Source organism: Podarcis melisellensis, assembly GCF_964234715.1.
Source record: "Podarcis melisellensis genome assembly, chromosome: 9".
Taxonomy (NCBI): domain Eukaryota; kingdom Metazoa; phylum Chordata; class Lepidosauria; order Squamata; family Lacertidae; genus Podarcis; species Podarcis melisellensis.
In genome coordinates, this window is record NC_138541.1 from 39,686,792 (window position 1) to 39,703,675 (window position 16,884).

Genomic DNA, 16,884 nt, shown 5'->3' on the forward strand with positions numbered 1-16,884 from the left:
TCTTTCTTTGTGGTGCAAGGAGCTCTTCTGAGAGGGGCAGAGGGAGGCAAGCAAGGTGGACATAGACACTGGCCAGGACCCTTCCTTGTGTCCCTCACTCGTGGCTAGAGTATAGGTCTCCAAGTCTGTCCTTAGACCAAATGATGCCCTAGGAAAGGAGTCTCTTTGATTCTTCCTCCATTTTTTAAAAACTGAATATTTTTTTAGGCTAACTGGGAATACAAGTAACTCACAACTCAAGCTTTATGTGCTGGGCCATTTTTTATTTTGATTTAAAGGGGCAGGTGTCCAGAAAAAAAAGAGACTTTGGCAACCCCACCCAACATTGAACCTGATGTGTTTGGGCTTTACGTGATTTTGGCATTACTTGCTATCCATGCATTGTAGTCCCTGCGCCAGCTGAGAGTCACCTGTATTTTATTTTGAATTTGTAATTCATTTCACAATTATGATTGACGGCTTATATGCATGATTCATCTCTGTCATAGTGTAAATTTGCATGTACTGATCTGATTGCTTAAATTTGACCATATGTTTGAATGGACATTGGAGTTACACATTTCCCCTCATGAACAGTTTAAAAGCTGGCCACTGAAACAATTTGTTGTAGCTGTATAAAACTGCCCCTATATGCCCCAACTGGAATTGAACTATCAAAAATGGAAGAATGGCTACATACGTACCATAGGTTTACAGCTCTCAACTTCCCACCAAAGAAGCCTAAGAACCGTAGTTCGGTAAGCGTATTGGGAATTATAGTTCTGCGGTGGATAAACTACAATTCCCAAGATTCTTGTCATGTGCTTTAAATGTGGTGTGTGTGTGCAGCCAGTTACCTGTAGCTGGAGAGAGGGGGTGATACCCAGCATCAGTTATTGTCCCAAAGGACCCATGGAAACTAGTGGTTAATCTGAATGTGATTCAGTTGGCTCAGTTTTTAAAGTGTCAGATTAGTTAATAACATCATTTGCAACTGTTGCTTGTCTTGCTCAAGCTAATAAGAGGAGTGAGATGGCCGCTCTCCCAAACTGTGATATCTATATGCGGTGTACAGCCACAGGAAACAGTTTCCCCCATTTTTATGTGTGCGTCATCTTTGTGACTTCAAAGAGCCAGGAGAAGCTGATGACTTCTGCATTAGTGTGTTTAGCAGTCCATTTACCTTCCATCCCTCATTGTTCCCTTTCACAACCTAATAAGGGGAAAATGGTGGTGTAAATAAATAACAAAAAGAGAGGTTCCACAATCGGGCCTGTTGTGGTTGTAATGCTCCCTTGAAAGGAAGCTGTCTGGGGTGTGAATGGAGCAGCTCCTGGCAGGCAGGAGCAAGGGAATTAAATGACTTGGCATTGGGCAGCGGCAGCCAGCAGGGTGCATGTGGTCTGGTGAAGGGACAAATGATGGTTAATCTGGCCCCTTGAAGATCTAATTGAGAGGACATTGTTTAACTCTTTACCCGTAACTAAACTGAAACTTGAAAAGACTTCGGACACATCTGGCTGCTACCCCACTTCAAAAGCTTAATAGCTAAATAGTGGATCTAAGCCTGGGACAGAAAGCCAAGATTTGACGAAGTGAACACAATGCACTTTACCCTCATATGCAGATTAACCGTCTTGCAAGGCTATTATGTGCTGGAACTTCGGTGCTGCGTTTTGATATCGGCCGGTATTTTGCAAGATCGGCATCGCTGCAGGGTAATTGAGTTGTGTGGCCTAATGCTAATTGCCCACTTCTGGATTCTTCACTAGATTTGCGGGTGGGAGAGAGAGCGTCCTCATGCAGGGCTTCGCAGACTTTATTAAGGGTTCTGCCGGTTGTACTTTGGCCTTGCTCAGAACCTGTTTTGTCTGTGACACCCTGTGACCTGGAAATCACCCGTCAATTTAACACTTTGTGTAGCTTTGTTTCTGGGTGCTCACTTCTGACAGGGTGGCGACCTAATCACCAGCTTCCCATGACCTAGTCACCGTATGAGATTTACTGGCTTGGAATCTCATTTCTTGGAAGCTGTACCCACATAATGGGATATGCATGTGGCGGGGTATGCTCTGTGAAAAGAGTATCTACCTATTGGGCAAAGATTATTTCTACTCGGAAGTTCCACCGGAAAGCCCATGGTTCTTAAATCTTTAGTGCAATATTTTTAACCATTTTACATATTTATATATTTAAACATCTTTGGAGACATTTTTGAAAATCTTTTAAACAATGACTTAAACAAAGTCCATACCTTATGAAATGAGGTTAAGTAGTGTCTGTTGCAATTAACCTTACTCGAAAACAAAAAAAGGATCCCCAGGCAGTGTTTCATAGGTTCACAGCAAAGCAGGGTAATTTAGGCTTAAAGGGAAGGTGGCTGTCCACTGTCTAACCTGTGTTTAAAGTCAAGAGAAAAACTTTGGTTGCCATCTAAACCACAGCTATAACTGTGCTGGAAACCAATATTCTTTTTAAAGCGTCAGTGAATGAAAAGAACAGTGTATAATCAATATAATAAAGTGTATCATTGTGGAACACGGGACAGTCTCCTCAAAAGCTTGTTATATCCCTTTTTTGGGGGAAGAAATTAAAACAGGGTAGAGAAGACCTTTGGCCCTGGACTCTAGCTCCTATCAGCCCCAGCCAGCATTGCCTGGGATAGCTCAGTTGGTAGAGCACGAGACTCTTAATCTCAGGGTCTTGGGTTTGAGCCCCACGTTGGGCAAAACACCCCTGCATTGCAGGGGTTGGAATAGATGACTGCCAAGGTCCCTTCCAACTTTACAATTCGGTGATCTCTAGGAATGGCCAGGGATATCAAGAGTTGTGCTCCAACATTGTAGGATTATTGAACCGTGGGTGTTTTGTTCTATTAGCATTCTGTAATGGCAAGGCATGATTGTTGCACACACTAATAGCTGCTATATGCAATGGTTCTCTGTGCTGAGCTGTGGAACCCAACTGAAAAGCTGGAGCTGTGTGTGTACTCAGACCCCTGACATCATTTATTCTCTGTTGAGGGGACAACCCAATCTACCCTTTTGTTTCAGCCCTGGGTCTTCATCACAGAATAACTTTGGGGAACTTATTTCTTCCCAGTGGATTGAGCCAACATTTTGTAGTACGTGTGTGATGTTGAAAGGGCTTGATGAGAGCTTGGTATATGTGCATGGCCTTGATGAGAACCTCATCTATGTGTACTTTACCAAACAAGAGCTGTTCCAAGTTTCTGAAGATGTTTACATGGCGAGTGCAAAAAGACTTGTGCCTACATGACTCATGCACAATCTTTGTCAGCTCTTTCTTGCGGTCCTGAAGATCATTCAGAGTTTTGGCTGTCCTAGATTGAATAGTGCTAGAAGTCAAAAAGAATTTCAGCAATAAAGAAATAGCCAGGGAAGCATTCAATGTATGTTTGAGGGAAGTGCATGGAGTAGCTCAAAGCGAACAATTTCATCTGCATCTTTTAAAAGCATTCTATCCTGGACACCTACAAATGCTACTTCATTAAGAGAATCCAGTGAAGTTTAATTTACACAGTTACCACATTACCTACCTTAATGTATTTGGGGACCATGCTGTGTTCACATCTAAACAGGATGATTATATTACATCTAAGGATACGTGTATAATATGGCAGGCTTTCATGGGCCAATGTTGGTGGGACAGAGGATAAATAAACAGTTCTAGTTGTATGACAAGTAAAATAAAAATAGCTAGATAGTATGGAGGTAAGACTTATTTCTTACAGCCTCATTTGATCCCCCAAAGAACAAAGACAAAGGGTAAACTATGATGTAAAGTTTATATACAAGAATATAAGGTTTATCTGGAATATTTACAAGGTTTGTTAAAGTAATATTTTACAACTCTTTCAGAATAACCACTACTTATATTACAGTTAGACTAAGGAAAGGTTTAATTTGTGAAGGCAGTAGTACCAAAATAGCACAAAAAGAAACCTTCCTAAAATGTGCATTGAATCAGTTTAAAACTATTAACAGGTTTGTATAAAATACTGTGTGCAAATGGTTAATATGCCTTTATTGACGCAGTTCCTGCATAAGTAGCACATGTGACAATTGTACTTTCCCTATAGTGAATAAAAATAGGGGACATGTTTATCTTGGGTGAATTGTGGTCCAATATTCAAGGTCAAAATGAAACAGAATGCCCACAATTCAACACGGATTTATAGTGCAATCCTAGGCATGTTTACAGAAGTAAGCCCCACTAAGTACAAACTCCAGGATTGTAACTCTAAGCTATGCGCAAGCCCAGCGAACTCAGAGGACTTAAAGCAATCCTTTTAGCTCTGTGTTGAATTGTAGCCCCAAATGGAAAAGTGTCTAAGTGGCAATCCTAGCTCTCCTTGACATCGTTGTCAGATTCCCTTTCAAATAGACCAGAAAGTAGCCATATCTGGGCTTTACTATCTTCTGAAGACATATCACAAGAAAGAAAGGGCAACATCATTTCATGGAGCCCTTTTCGCACCGCATCAAAACTGAACCTGACCAACTGGACTTGATGATTAACAAAACTAACGTGTAATATAACCTATACAGAAACGTTAGCCGCATTGAAGGACTGTTCAAAATGGAAAAAACCAAAACAAAAGATTAAAAAAATTAAAGTCACATTTTGCACCGATGCAAATAGCTAGCTCTAAGCAAGATACTTTAATACAATCATAAAAAGTATTCATTTTTTGTGTTTTTTTGTAATGAGAGTTTTACTATATGTACAAAATTGGGGAGGGGAGGTTCCCCTTTCCTCTCCCTTCTCCCCCACCCCAAAGAAAGAAAGAAACGACGTTTCGTCTCCCACCCAAGCCTGCTGTGCTTTGCAGTGGAAGCCAGGAGGTGCAAGGCGCTTGGAAGAACTTGAGGCTGGTGACTAGGCAGGGCCAAACGTGACAAGCAACTAGCACTGCAGTTTGCGAATGCTGCGCGAGAACCTCTTGAATGCTCGCTGACCTTTTTGCCATCGCTTGACGGAAGTGATCACCAGCTCGCCAGCCATCCGCTGTCCCATCACTAAGTAGGGTGCGTTTATATCGTTCATCTCGTCGCAGGTACACTGCAGGCCACCTTTGAGCCAAAGCACCGTTTTCTTCAGATCCCTTTCTGTCACCCCATTCAGCTTGTAGATGGTTTTGCTCTTTGTTTCCGGAGTGATCTTGGTGTCCCCATTGATGTAGGCGATCTCCTTCACTTTTATCTTCAGGGCTATTAGGGATAACGGGGAGCGGGGAGGGGGGCACGTTGAAAGGAAGAAAGAGAGCGAGAGAGCGAGGTTTTTCCCATTAGTGCAGATAAAGAGAACCTGGGGAGGGAGGTCTTCTATTGCTAATTAAACTGTCAGGGGCTGACAGAACGGACAGCAGGTGGCTCCATTTCTAAAGCCACCAAGGGCATGCAAGTCATTTCAGTTTGAATCAACCTTGGGGTGTGTTTCTTTCTTTCTCTTTTAAACAAAACTTTTCTAAGTGGGCCTTTTTTCTCCAGCTTTTCTCTCTCTCTCTTTCTCTCTCGTTTGCAAACACAGGAGGAGGGGGTGGGGAAACCAAGACCCCCATTTTTGTACATTAATTATGCATTAAGGTTTCAACTTGGCACAATGTCTTCTCACCAAAGCTGCTTGGGTGTGCGGGGGGGAGAGGCCTACGATTCATAGGGAATCTGATCGCGGCTGTTGCCGAGATCTCGAGGCTTAATTTACGAGGTTAGAAAGATTCTTAGATGAACCTGTAAGGAACCGACATTGCTTGTGTGCTGTATGCAAAAGAACAGGCCAAAGAGGAGGAGAATTGGTTTCACAGCTGCATTTGATTTGGAAAAATAAGTGGAAGGAGGCGGGAGGAACACAAGGCTCATTAAGAAACCTACACAGCATGCTTCACACACACACACACACACACACACACCCCCACACACCCCACCAAGAAAATGTTTATCGGAATATCTCATACTGGATGTGCCACATGAAAACTTAAAAGACTAGTTACACAAGCAGTAACTCACTGTCTTTGCAATTCCCTTCTGATAAGAATATTATCCCTGTAAATTCCACCACAAATGCTTTCCCAGCTCTAATCTGATAAAATTATAGCATGTGTTTATAATAATAAACTTTATTTCTATGCCAACTATTTTCTCATATGTTATCTGCCTCACTCAAGAGGCCTTTCCAATTACCAGCCCAGAAATGTTTATGTCTTGTAAGGATATGCCACCCATCTCACCTCAGTGCTGCCATTCTCAATCTGCATCCGCCAAAGCAGTTCATGGCATGCTGGGTTTTCTGAAGAAACTTTTAAAAAAAGAACGACTCTGGAATGCAAAGGCTTTGCCATGACTCTTGGGGATGGACGTTAAGATCTGTAAAGCACTTTGCATGTCAGAAATGCCATAAAGACCAGGTGGTTTGGAAACAAATGAGGACGAACCTCAGCCCCCTCTCACATCTTTTCAGCTTTCTCACCGCCCAATAATCCAAGTCAGGAGGAATCCCTTTCTGACTTCGTTCCCATCAGACTGGGTGCTCAGCATTCCCTCCCTCCCTCTCCATGAGAAGATGGGAACTGGAGAGGATAAAGCCTGATGCTCTCAGATTCACAGCAGGACAGGAGTTCAGCCTCCCCTCCCATTCACCCCCCTCCCCCTGCAGAAGGATCAGAGGGGAAACAGAATGGAGCCAAGGTCCTCAGCACAGCTCTGCTACTTTGAAAGGCTCCCAGTTGCATCCATCCATGAGTATCGGTGTAGCACAGAAGCAACGGTCAGCAAAGTATATGCAGAATATACTTTAAAATTCTATGCTGCCTTTGGTACACATGGTAGAGAATGCCATGCATATCTACAGAAGATGCTGCGATGCTCCAGCATTACTGCAGGTGATTTTTAAAATACACAAATATTTTATGTGCTGCCATCTGTCACATTCAACGATGACCAGGCTATGGGGCCTAGGGTGGGACTACACAGATGAAGATGCAACAATAGTTCGACGAAGGTAGAAGCCACAGAAAATCAATCTGATCTCTATTGACTGCCATGGGACACAGTATATTATGCAAAATGTAAAAGGAGTGGAGGAGGAGGAGCTTCTACCTTAATAGGGGCCCTACTACTTTCTTCCGCATAAGAGAATGTCTGCCAGTTGCTCCTATGCAGGGAAGGAGGAAAATGAGGCACGTGGTAGGGATAGATCTATCCACTGCTGCTGATGTTGAGTGCTTGACTGCTACCAATAGGGACCTCACGCAGTTTGTCTTCCTCCATAGCTTTCAATTAACAGATGCTGACACTACACAGGTACTATAAGCCACACTTGTTAATAAGAAGCGAAACATGGTTGTCATGTTTATTCAAAGGCAGAACTCTTAACAACTTGGAAGCCTGCTATCCTATTGGCACTACTTATCCTAACCGGCTTTGATTGTCCCATTGCTAATACCAATGCCTGAATCTACTTGATTCTGAAGAAAGCTAAATGCTGGTTCCATATGTGTCTTGCAAAACTGCCTGGTTATCATGGCAGACAGTACGACAACTCTTCCCCATTTTTAATTAGAGTGACTTTAAACAACAACAACTTACCAAAGTCATTTTTGCAGAGGTTTTCCACAATCTCATTGTCATCCTCGTTCTTGCTTTTGCAGGCATCGCAAACTTTTGGTGCTAGAATGAAATATATTTAAAGAAAGAAAAGAAATCTTCAGCAGAGATGTTCAAAACAGAACAGCAGGTGGCGTTTGGAAACAAAGTATGCTCCTTATATATCTATATATACAGCTGTGGCCGCCAGATTCTGCCTTATTCTTGAACCAGTTCCATAAATCAGCTCCCAAACCCATAAAGTTGTGATCCAGCGCTGAATATCTGGCGAGTAAGCCACACTGAACACAGTGGGACTTACTTCCAAGCAAAGCAATACATAGGATTGCTCTGCACATCAGCTGCGTTGAACGAATTTTAAGGCAAGAGGGAAGACCCTGTGAAATACAAAGGGAAAAACAGCAGAAAGCAAGATGTATAGCCCTCAATGCCTTTGTCAGAAGCTACAGGGACAGCTTATAGTGTATTCTGAGCTTAAAAGAGTAAAAGCATTTTGTTTTAATTTAGTAATAATAGCTGAAAGAAAACTAAACAGTCATGCTAAAGAAATATCTTGCAAATTCAGTGAGAAGGCTCAATGGGATATTGAAAAGGCGATGGATGTGAAGGAGATTAAAGCTCCCCCCCCCCCCCCCGCAACCATCCTTAGGCTCTCCCAGGAGGAAAAGAAATCAATGCCTTGATGGGGGGCATTGAGTGGAGGAAAGGAGAGTGACAATACAATACACAAGGTTTCCCTGATGGGTTTGCTTCAGAAATCTGCCCTCTTCTTTTCTCTCCTTTATTTAAAAACTTGGGAAAGTGTCACCCTCCCTCCCCCTTTCCCCCCACCTAGCTAATTAAAACCATCTAAACTGTGGCTGAAAGCATTTGATTTATTTATTTAAAATGAGAAGACATGACTTTGACACTCTCTGCATTTGATTCCTTTATCAACAAATTTGTTTAGTATGTTCCCTCTCCATATTCTTATCAGTAGGGGTGGGTGAGAGAAGCCATCAGTTAAACAAAATGCAAACCTCCCTAACAGTTTAAAACAATGCTAGCCAGTTTAAATAGGACAACCTGAGCAGCAGGACATCCAACTGAGTCATATTTAGATGAGACTCATTGCAATCAATGAGCTTACTTAAGCCTGTTTCAGTGGGTTTGCTCTGAGCATGGGCTAATGGGTTGAATATGATGTTTGATATTACAGTTACAGAGTATTGTGACTAATGCAACTTGTGAGTAAGCCCACTCTCATTAAATGAAATTTACTTCCATGCGAACATGGACTGGAGTACACTGAAGTTCATCAGGTCTAAGACTGTAATCCTATAAGCATGCTTACTACGCAAATTATGGGACTTTCTCTGAAGGAACAAATCTGCAGCTGTAGATTTGAAAAAACCTATTTGCACCCTGACAATTACACACTAAGCATACTATAAGCTTAACAGTGGAATTCTATACCCACTTACTTGGGAGCAAGCCCCAATGAACTCAAAGTCATTTATTTCTGAGTATACATATTTAAGATCCCACTGGAAGTCTCAATGAATTCAGCTTGGCTTCTTATTAACTGTGCTTAGTAGGACTGTACCGAGCATTTCAGACCTTGGAAAATTGTAAACCTGTGGCATTTGCTTTGTTAAACTGTAGTTTTCTGGAGTAAGGGACATCCACTGAATCATTGTTTGGTGCTGTGATTGTCTGAAAACATCTGAGGTTCTGGAGTGATCAAAGCATATCTATAGTAGAACTCTGGATGTTGAAAAGTAAGAGTTCCATTGTGCTATAGGAGGCTCTGATTCTTCCCTTCCAAAAAAGATGCCATTTATTAAAGCTGAGATATTTGATAAGAAGAGGGCTTTTATTATGTGGCTTTGCTACTTTTGATACCTTCTTCCTTAAAAAAAAGGGAGGGCAAGCAATTCACCCCTAAACATTCTTATCCATCCAGGGGAGTCTACTGACATCAATGGCACTTACTTTGGGGTAATCCTCAGGTTGGCAGCTTAAGCCTGCAATCTGATTCATGCTCACCTGGGCGAAAACCCAAGTCAACGCACTGCGATTTGTCCCCAAGTAAGTCAGGCTGCTTGGTTGCAGTCCCTGGGCACATTCACTTCGGAGTAATGCCACTGAACTCAACGGAATTACTTCCAATTATGCACTTCAAGGGGTAGCCAATCCTTCCCTCCAAGAGAGACTTTCGAAGCATTCCTCTGCACGGTTATTAACTCAGTAAGTCCCCCTGTTTTCAGTGGCGCTTATCTCCTAGGAAGTGTGACGAGGAGCCCATTGGAAATGCCCACGATCGCCGTCGGGAATCTGCTTCCCGCAGGCGTGCCTAGCGCGCGCTCCCCATCGAGCAAGCTCCGTCCTTGCGCTCGCCCTGCTCGCAACACTGGTGCCCGCAGGCGCCCTCTTACCTTCTCTGGGAGTCGGCAGGACGTGCTCGCTGCTGGCCGGCGGGATGCACAGGTCGTTGTCCTGCGGGAAGCGGCTACAGTCCAGCATGTCCGGCCACGGGAAGCCGAAGGCGGACATGACGGGCGCGCAGCTGTCCTTGACTTGCTCGCACAGCGAGTGGCAGGGCTGGATGGTCTCGTCCAGGTCGTCGATGCAGACGGGCGCGAAGAGCGAGCAGAGGAACTTCCTCGTGTCCGGGTGGCACTGCTTCTGCACCAGCGGGATCCAGGCGCCCGCTTGCTCCAGCACCTCCTGCATGGTCTCGTGGCCCAGCAGGTTGGGCAGCCGCATGTTGGGGTACTCGATGCCCCGGCACAGCTGCAGCGACGTCGGGATGGGCTTGCAGTTGGAGCGCTTGTAGGAGAACTCGGGCTGCCCGAACAGGAAGAGACCCCGCGCCGAGCCGATGCAAGGCGTGGCGAGCGCCAGCAGGCACAGGAAAAGGGCGCGACGCTGCATCGCGGGTCCGGGGAGAGGAATCTGGAGGCTGCAGGGGTGGGCCTGCTTTCAAAAGGGTCCGCTCTTCTGGGGATCCAGGAGGCTGGGGCGGGGCGGGTATGCGAAGGCTGCAAAAAGGCAGAAAGAGAGAAAGAGAGAGGGGTGCAGAGGAGGGAAGAGCGCGCGCGCAAAGCTCAGCTTCCCGCAGGCTGCATGCAGCTTTTGCAAAGCGCTCCTTGCCCGCGCCGACGGCCACACTGACCCCAGACGCGAAGCGCAGCGGAGCTTTCTGGCAGTTTTCTTATGCAAATCGAGAGGGGCCCGTTGGGCGGAGCCGTCTGACAATCTGCAGGCAGGGATTGGCCGCGACTAGCTGGGGGGGGGTCGTCCCCCCCATGGTCTCTCCCCTCGTGGTTGGTCTTTCTGGCGAGAAAACTCGCAGGAAATGTTTCGGGACGCGCGCGTGCGTTTTTAACTAGAGCGAGCTGAACTGGTTTCATGAGGCGGAATGGCAAATGCACTTCCCAAGATAAACTGTTTCAGTGGAAAACCTGAAAAGTTTATTTTTCAAAAACAACCACTACCGTTACCTAAAAGTAATTTGTAGTATCTGAATGACCTGCTTCCATTATTCACCCACTATCTGGAAGGAACCTAAATTGGAGGCTGTTATTACTACATCCTAGAGCAGCACATACTGCAGTTTAACTATGTGGCCCGTGGAGAAGTATCTCTTTTTGTCTGCCCAGAATCCTCCAATATTTAACTTCATGGGATGACTTGGTTTCTAGTATTACTAGAAAGGCAGAAAAGCACATTCCCCCACTTTTCCCACACCATGACATAAAGGTGTTTTCCTTTCCAGCAGATTTTTATATTTCTCCCAAACTCTATGCAGGTTCTTCCTAAGGATATGATTCATAAAACTTTTATAAATTTTTGCCTTCCCATACCAAAGGCATGCATGCGTAGCTTGAGTTTTTTACATTTGATTAGTGCATGCGTAAACACTTGTGGTCGACTCTAAACCACAGAGCCTAGGGCTTGCTGATCAGAAGGTCAGCGGTTCAAATCCCCGTGATGGGGTGAGCTCCCATTGTTTGGTCACTGCTTGTGCCAACCTAGCAGTTCGAAAGCACGTCAAAGTGCAAGTAGATAAATAGGTACCGCTCTGGCGGGAAGGTAAACGGTGTTTCTGTGCACTGCTCTGGTTCGCCAGAAGCAGCTTAGTCATGCAACCAAAAATGAAATCTGTTGTTAAATAAAACACATCTAAGCAACAAACAGGAAGCGGGTGGTACTGTGGGTTAAACCACAGAGCCTAGGACTTGCTGATCAGAAGGTCGGCAGTTCAAATCCCTGTGATGTGGTGAGCTCCCATTGTTCGGTCCCTGCTCCTGCCAACCTAGCAGTTTGAAAGCACATCAAAGTGCAAGTAGATTAACAGGTCTCTGGCGGGAAGGTAAACAGTGTTTCCGTGCGCTGCTCCAGTTCGCCAGAAGCGGCTTAGTCATGCTGGCCACATGACCTGGAAGCTATACACTGGCTCCCTCGGCCAATAAAACGAGATGAGCGCCGCAACCCCAGAGTCGGTCACGACTGGACCTAATGGTCAGGGGTCCCTTTACCTAAGCAGCAAACAAGTTGCCAGATCAATTTTGCATCTCTCTTTCTCCCTTTCTGTTTCCTGCTATATCTCTCTGGTTCTCTTTTTCTCACAACAATGAAGATAAGAAATTCCTTGTTAAGAAATAGACCAAGCTAAGGGTTAAGTTGGGGGCACCTGCCCTTTAACATATTTGCCCCTTTGCAGAGATACCAGGGAGGGTTTGATATCAAATGACATTTTCTAGTAAAGGGATTTCACAAGTTCGGCTTTATTAGGATGGCTTCAAGATTTCTTTTTTCTTGCTTCCACAAATTGATTCTAAGAATAGGATTAGATTTTGCACAAGGCTCCAGTTTCCCTTTTTAAAACTGGTATTGCGTTTCAGCCTTTCTAAGTGAAATTGTGTTTCAGGACCATCAATTTTAAAGAATAGGACAGAAGCAATAGCACACCAGTATATAAAGCCTTTCTAAAAGGTAGCTTAGCTTTAGACCAGAAGGACCATTCATATTGCTCAAAGGTTCCTGTGTACACAGATGAGGAAGCTGTGCTTGGTACTATGCAGAATGTTTGCAAATAAATGTGCTGTTATATATATCTATTTAGGGACGCAGGTGGCGCTGTGGGTTAAAGCCTCAGCGCCTAGGACTTGCCGATCGAAAGGTCGGCGGTTCGAATCCCTGCGGCGGGGTGCGCTCCCGCTGCTCGGTCCCAGCGCCTGCCAACCTAGCAGTTCGAAAGCACCTCCGGGTGCAAGTAGATAAATAGGGACCGCTTACCAGCGGGAAGGTAAACGGCGTTTCCGTGTGCGGCTCTGGCTCGCCAGAGCAGCGATGTCACGCTGGCCACGTGACCCAGAAGTGTCTCCGGACAGCGCTGGCCCCTGGCCTCTTAAGTGAGATGGGCGCACAACCCCAGAGTCTGTCAAGACTGGCCCGTACGGGCAGGGGTACCTTTACCTTTACCTATATATATCTGACTTTTAGTGGTGGGCTCATACAAAACAACTAACATATGCAAAAGGCATAATGCCAGCTCCCACAGGTCATGGAGCTGGCATTACAAATACCCTTATTCTGTTCCAGATGTGATTAGTGCTGTAATAGGACAGCATGACCCACAAACTGGCTTTTGGGGAATAGGCTGCACAGACTGCATCCAAGGGCTGCCTTCCCCTAGCCCATCTGGTGGTCCATAATGTCATCTCTTCCTCCCATCTCTACCTCACTATTTCACATGGGAAAGGGAACTGGTGACAGCAGTTCTGTGAGGTAATAAATGTTTTATATTGCCATGAAACATATTTCCAAAGCCAGATATGAACACCCCTCGCCCCCAAATACATGTGAGCTTCTTACCTTACAGAATTGTCACCACATTCCTGTATACAATGGCACCTTGATTGTCAAACTTAATCCATTCTGGGAGTCCATTTGACTCCTTGAACCATTTGAAAACCAAGACGCAACTTCTGATTGGCTGCAGGAGCTTTCTGCACTCAAGCAGAAGCCACGGAAGCTGCGTCAGAAGTTCAGCTTCCAAAAAACGTTCGCAAACCGGAACACTTCTGAGTTTGCGGCATTCAGGAGCTGATTTGTTTGGGAGCCAAGCCGTTCAACAACCAAGGTACCACTGTACTGTGGTGTATCACACAATAGATTATCATAGGGTAGACAAAAGAGAGTGGACCAACAACCTGGATGGCTTTCAAAGAGGATTAGATAAATTCATGGAGGATAAGTCTATTGATGGCTACTTGCCATGATGGTTATGCTATGTCTTCATAGTCAAGAGACAGTAATACTTCTGAATACCAGTTCTTTAAAACTGCCGGAGGGGAGAATGTTGTTGCATTCGGGTCCTGCTAGTGGGTTTCCCACAGGCATCTGGTTGAAACCTGTGAAAACAGGCTGCTGGACTAGTTGGGCCATTGGCCTGATCCAGCCGCCCTTCTTATGTTCTTATGCTCAGATTCACACCATACATTAAAAGCACATTCAATGCACATGGCTTTCCCCAAAGCATCCTGGGAAGCTTGTTAAGGGTGCTGGAAACTGTAACTCGGGGGGGGGGGTGGCGGCTTGGGTCCACAGGATTGGGTTGAGAGCCCAGAGAGCAGCAACATGGATGCCACAGGTATCCACATTGTAGGACAAGATGGAAAGGGCTTCTGAAGAGAAGGGAGGTCTCTGCCAAGTGATTCCTTCCCCAGCAAGTCCTTCCTGTCCTCCTTCTCCTCTGTGGCTTGACCCAGCTCTCCTCTCCTTCTGCTCCACACGCTCACTCCAATAAAGAGCCATCATTTCACGCTTTATTGGGAATGAAACTAATGAGATATTTATGGCCCTTGGCTGCATTTTCCCACGTACTGAACACACTAGAGGACGCTCCATCCTCCAGAGCCCTTCTTGGCTTGGCCAAAGGAGCTCTGGGAGGCCCTAACCCCTATGAAGCACAGCAAGGCATTGCTCCTACGGTTTGCCTAGTGCTGACTTTTAGAGGATAACAAGCAACCAGTTTGTCTGCATTTCCCTTTCTGTTAGGAGGACCTTTTCCTCACATGATTTTCATTAGATGTTCCATAATGCCTTGGATTCCTTGACAGAAGAAAGTTGGGATATAAATGTAATAAATAATACACACACCATATTGCTTGCCCAATCATCAAATCATATATTTAGCTTGCAATCATAAGTCCCATTGAGTTCAATCAACGTGGCTTTGTACTCTCTGTGAATAGTTAGGGTTGCAGCTGTTGGAGACATTAATCCAAAAATCCAGAGAAGAGTGGAATATTTATTAGGGCCAATCAATAGTGAGCAAGTCTTCAAGTTCTCCAGAACTCCTCATCAGGCTAGGATGGGGGGAGAGAGAAACAGATGGCTTGGTACTATTTTGTGACATTTTGGTACAATTTTCCGTGGCACCCTACTGTTGACTTTGGAATGTTTCACTATGAAACAACTATCTGTTGTTTTGGGGTATGTTAAGCATGGGATATGAATATGATACTTAGTTGCCTGACTGAATAAAAATGCGTGTTACCTGGTCTTAATTTAACCTAAGATTGCCGTCATAGCTCTCTTTAAAAACCAAGATGTGTTCTGATGTGTATGGACAGGGTAACAATGCAATGTGTGAACCAGGCTATCACGGATACAGCCTGCAGCAATTTTAAACACTGAGCAGCACCAGGAAGCCAAAGCAACCTGGCTGATGCATTTCAGTCTCTGGTAAGCATTGGACTGCCAGCCTATGGTGAGATTAGTAGGAAAGGGAAGTGTTGGCAGTTATTCACAGATCAGTTGGAGCTGAGCAGAAAAATGTGGTTCTGCAGCATAATGTTGCATTTATTCTGCGAATTCTCTTTTCTTTGACTGGTGACTTACTATCTGGGTAGGCTTGCATTTAAGCACACTTTGATGCAGTGATTGTTCCCCACTTCTTGAGAGCAAAACATTACAGGCCTTTTCTCAGCAGTTACTTTTACGTAGAAGGCAATGACTTGACCATAGACTTCCTAAATGTAAGCAAACCAATTGGCAGCTTCTGCTATAGCCATCATTGTCCAAAGTGCTGATATTTACAAGGCTGCTGATTTCTTCATTCAAGAGTCAGATTCTTACATTCAGTTCTATTGCATTTACCCTTTCACCTCCCTCCACCTCCCTCCCATAATTTCCACGCTCCCTCTGCTTCTGAAGAACCAGTAATTTATTGCTCCAGTGATCTGTTGTGACCCCATGAGGTCCCTTTAAACAGAGACTCTCTCTAATTGCACACAGTCCAAACTGCTGAATGAAAATGTGCACAAATGAGGCTTAGAAACCGCTGGAGTGTCTGCAAGGTCCCCTCTCCATTGTCTGGAAGCCATGGGGAATAGGGGTCACTGGCTTAGTTGGTTTTCCACCCTAGTGGAAATTTATTGCTATCAGATAAGAAAGCAAAGTCAATACAAAAAGGGCCAGTAGCAGCAGAGGCAAAGGACAGAATTAGTTTTTTTTTCAATGGAAAGCTGCATTGAAAAAAAGAAATACACACACAGGAAAACACACAAGTTTTCTGTTTGGGCTTCTTCAACAAACTATGATTGTGTAAGTGCCTTTCACTGGTCTCCACTCAACAATTTCAAATGAGACTTTCTTGGATATTTTAGAACATGAGCAAGCACTCGCAGGCTGGGTATTTCCATGTGAGTTGATTAATGTGGACACTTCAGCCTTTGCCCTTCATTACATTGACCCGTGGTTTTAAACTGAATGTATTAGGGGAATTTTAAAACGAGCACAAAACAGAACAAAGCCTTACAACATAATGACCGTTAAAGCTGCCTTATTATGACTTTACAAGAGTCCATAATCTCTTAAGCTGCTGTAAATTTGTAAAGGTGGCATACATAGTTAAGCCACTTTAAACCCTTAAACTAACGTAAGCATGAAGTCATTTTTGGGCCCGCAGGGCAACATAAATCAGCAACAGAACAATCCTATCTGTGCTACTCAGAAGTAAGTCCCACTGTGTTTAATGAGAGTTACTCCTAGGAGGTAGGCATGCATAGGATTGCATCCTAAAATGCATTAATCATAGAATGCTAGAGTTGGAGGAGACCCCAAAGGTCATCTATTCCAACCCCCTGCAATGCAGGAATCTCAGCTAAAGCATCCATGACAGGTGGCCACCCAACCTCTGCTTAGAAACCTCCAAGGAAGGAAAGGCCAGAACCTCAGGAGGCAGACCATTCCACTGTCAAAACTCAGAAAGTTAGGTCAAACTCCT

General features: G+C 44.7%; 1 protein-coding gene and 1 long non-coding RNA gene across 2 annotated transcripts in view; one reads left to right on the forward strand and one right to left on the reverse strand.

Annotated features, from left to right (window-relative positions):
• Positions 1 to 16,884, forward strand: part of LOC309378265 — an 83,160-nt gene that overhangs the window by 3,060 nt on the left and 63,216 nt on the right. The gene's annotated exons all lie outside the window — the stretch shown is intronic.
• On the reverse strand, positions 3,774 to 10,787 carry SFRP2 (secreted frizzled related protein 2). The gene is made up of 3 exons (XM_081924225.1): positions 10,022 to 10,787; positions 7,587 to 7,667; positions 3,774 to 5,213 (listed from the first exon to the last, which is right to left on the reverse strand). The coding sequence occupies exons 1-3, from the start codon at positions 10,518 to 10,520 to the stop codon at positions 4,909 to 4,911; spliced, it is 885 nt and encodes a 294-aa protein (XP_081780351.1). The 5' UTR covers positions 10,521 to 10,787; the 3' UTR covers positions 3,774 to 4,908.

Coding starts and splice junctions, on each gene's coding strand:
- SFRP2 (XM_081924225.1), bottom strand. CDS start 10,520: ATGCAGCGTCGCGCCCTTTTCCTGTGCCTGCTGGCGCTCGCCACGCCT. Junction 7,668..10,021: donor CCTGCCGACTCCCAGAGAAG/GTAAGAGGGCGC, acceptor ATTTCATTCTAG/CACCAAAAGTTTGCGATGCC. Junction 5,214..7,586: donor CCTCTGCAAAAATGACTTTG/GTAAGTTGTTGT, acceptor TATCCCTAATAG/CCCTGAAGATAAAAGTGAAG.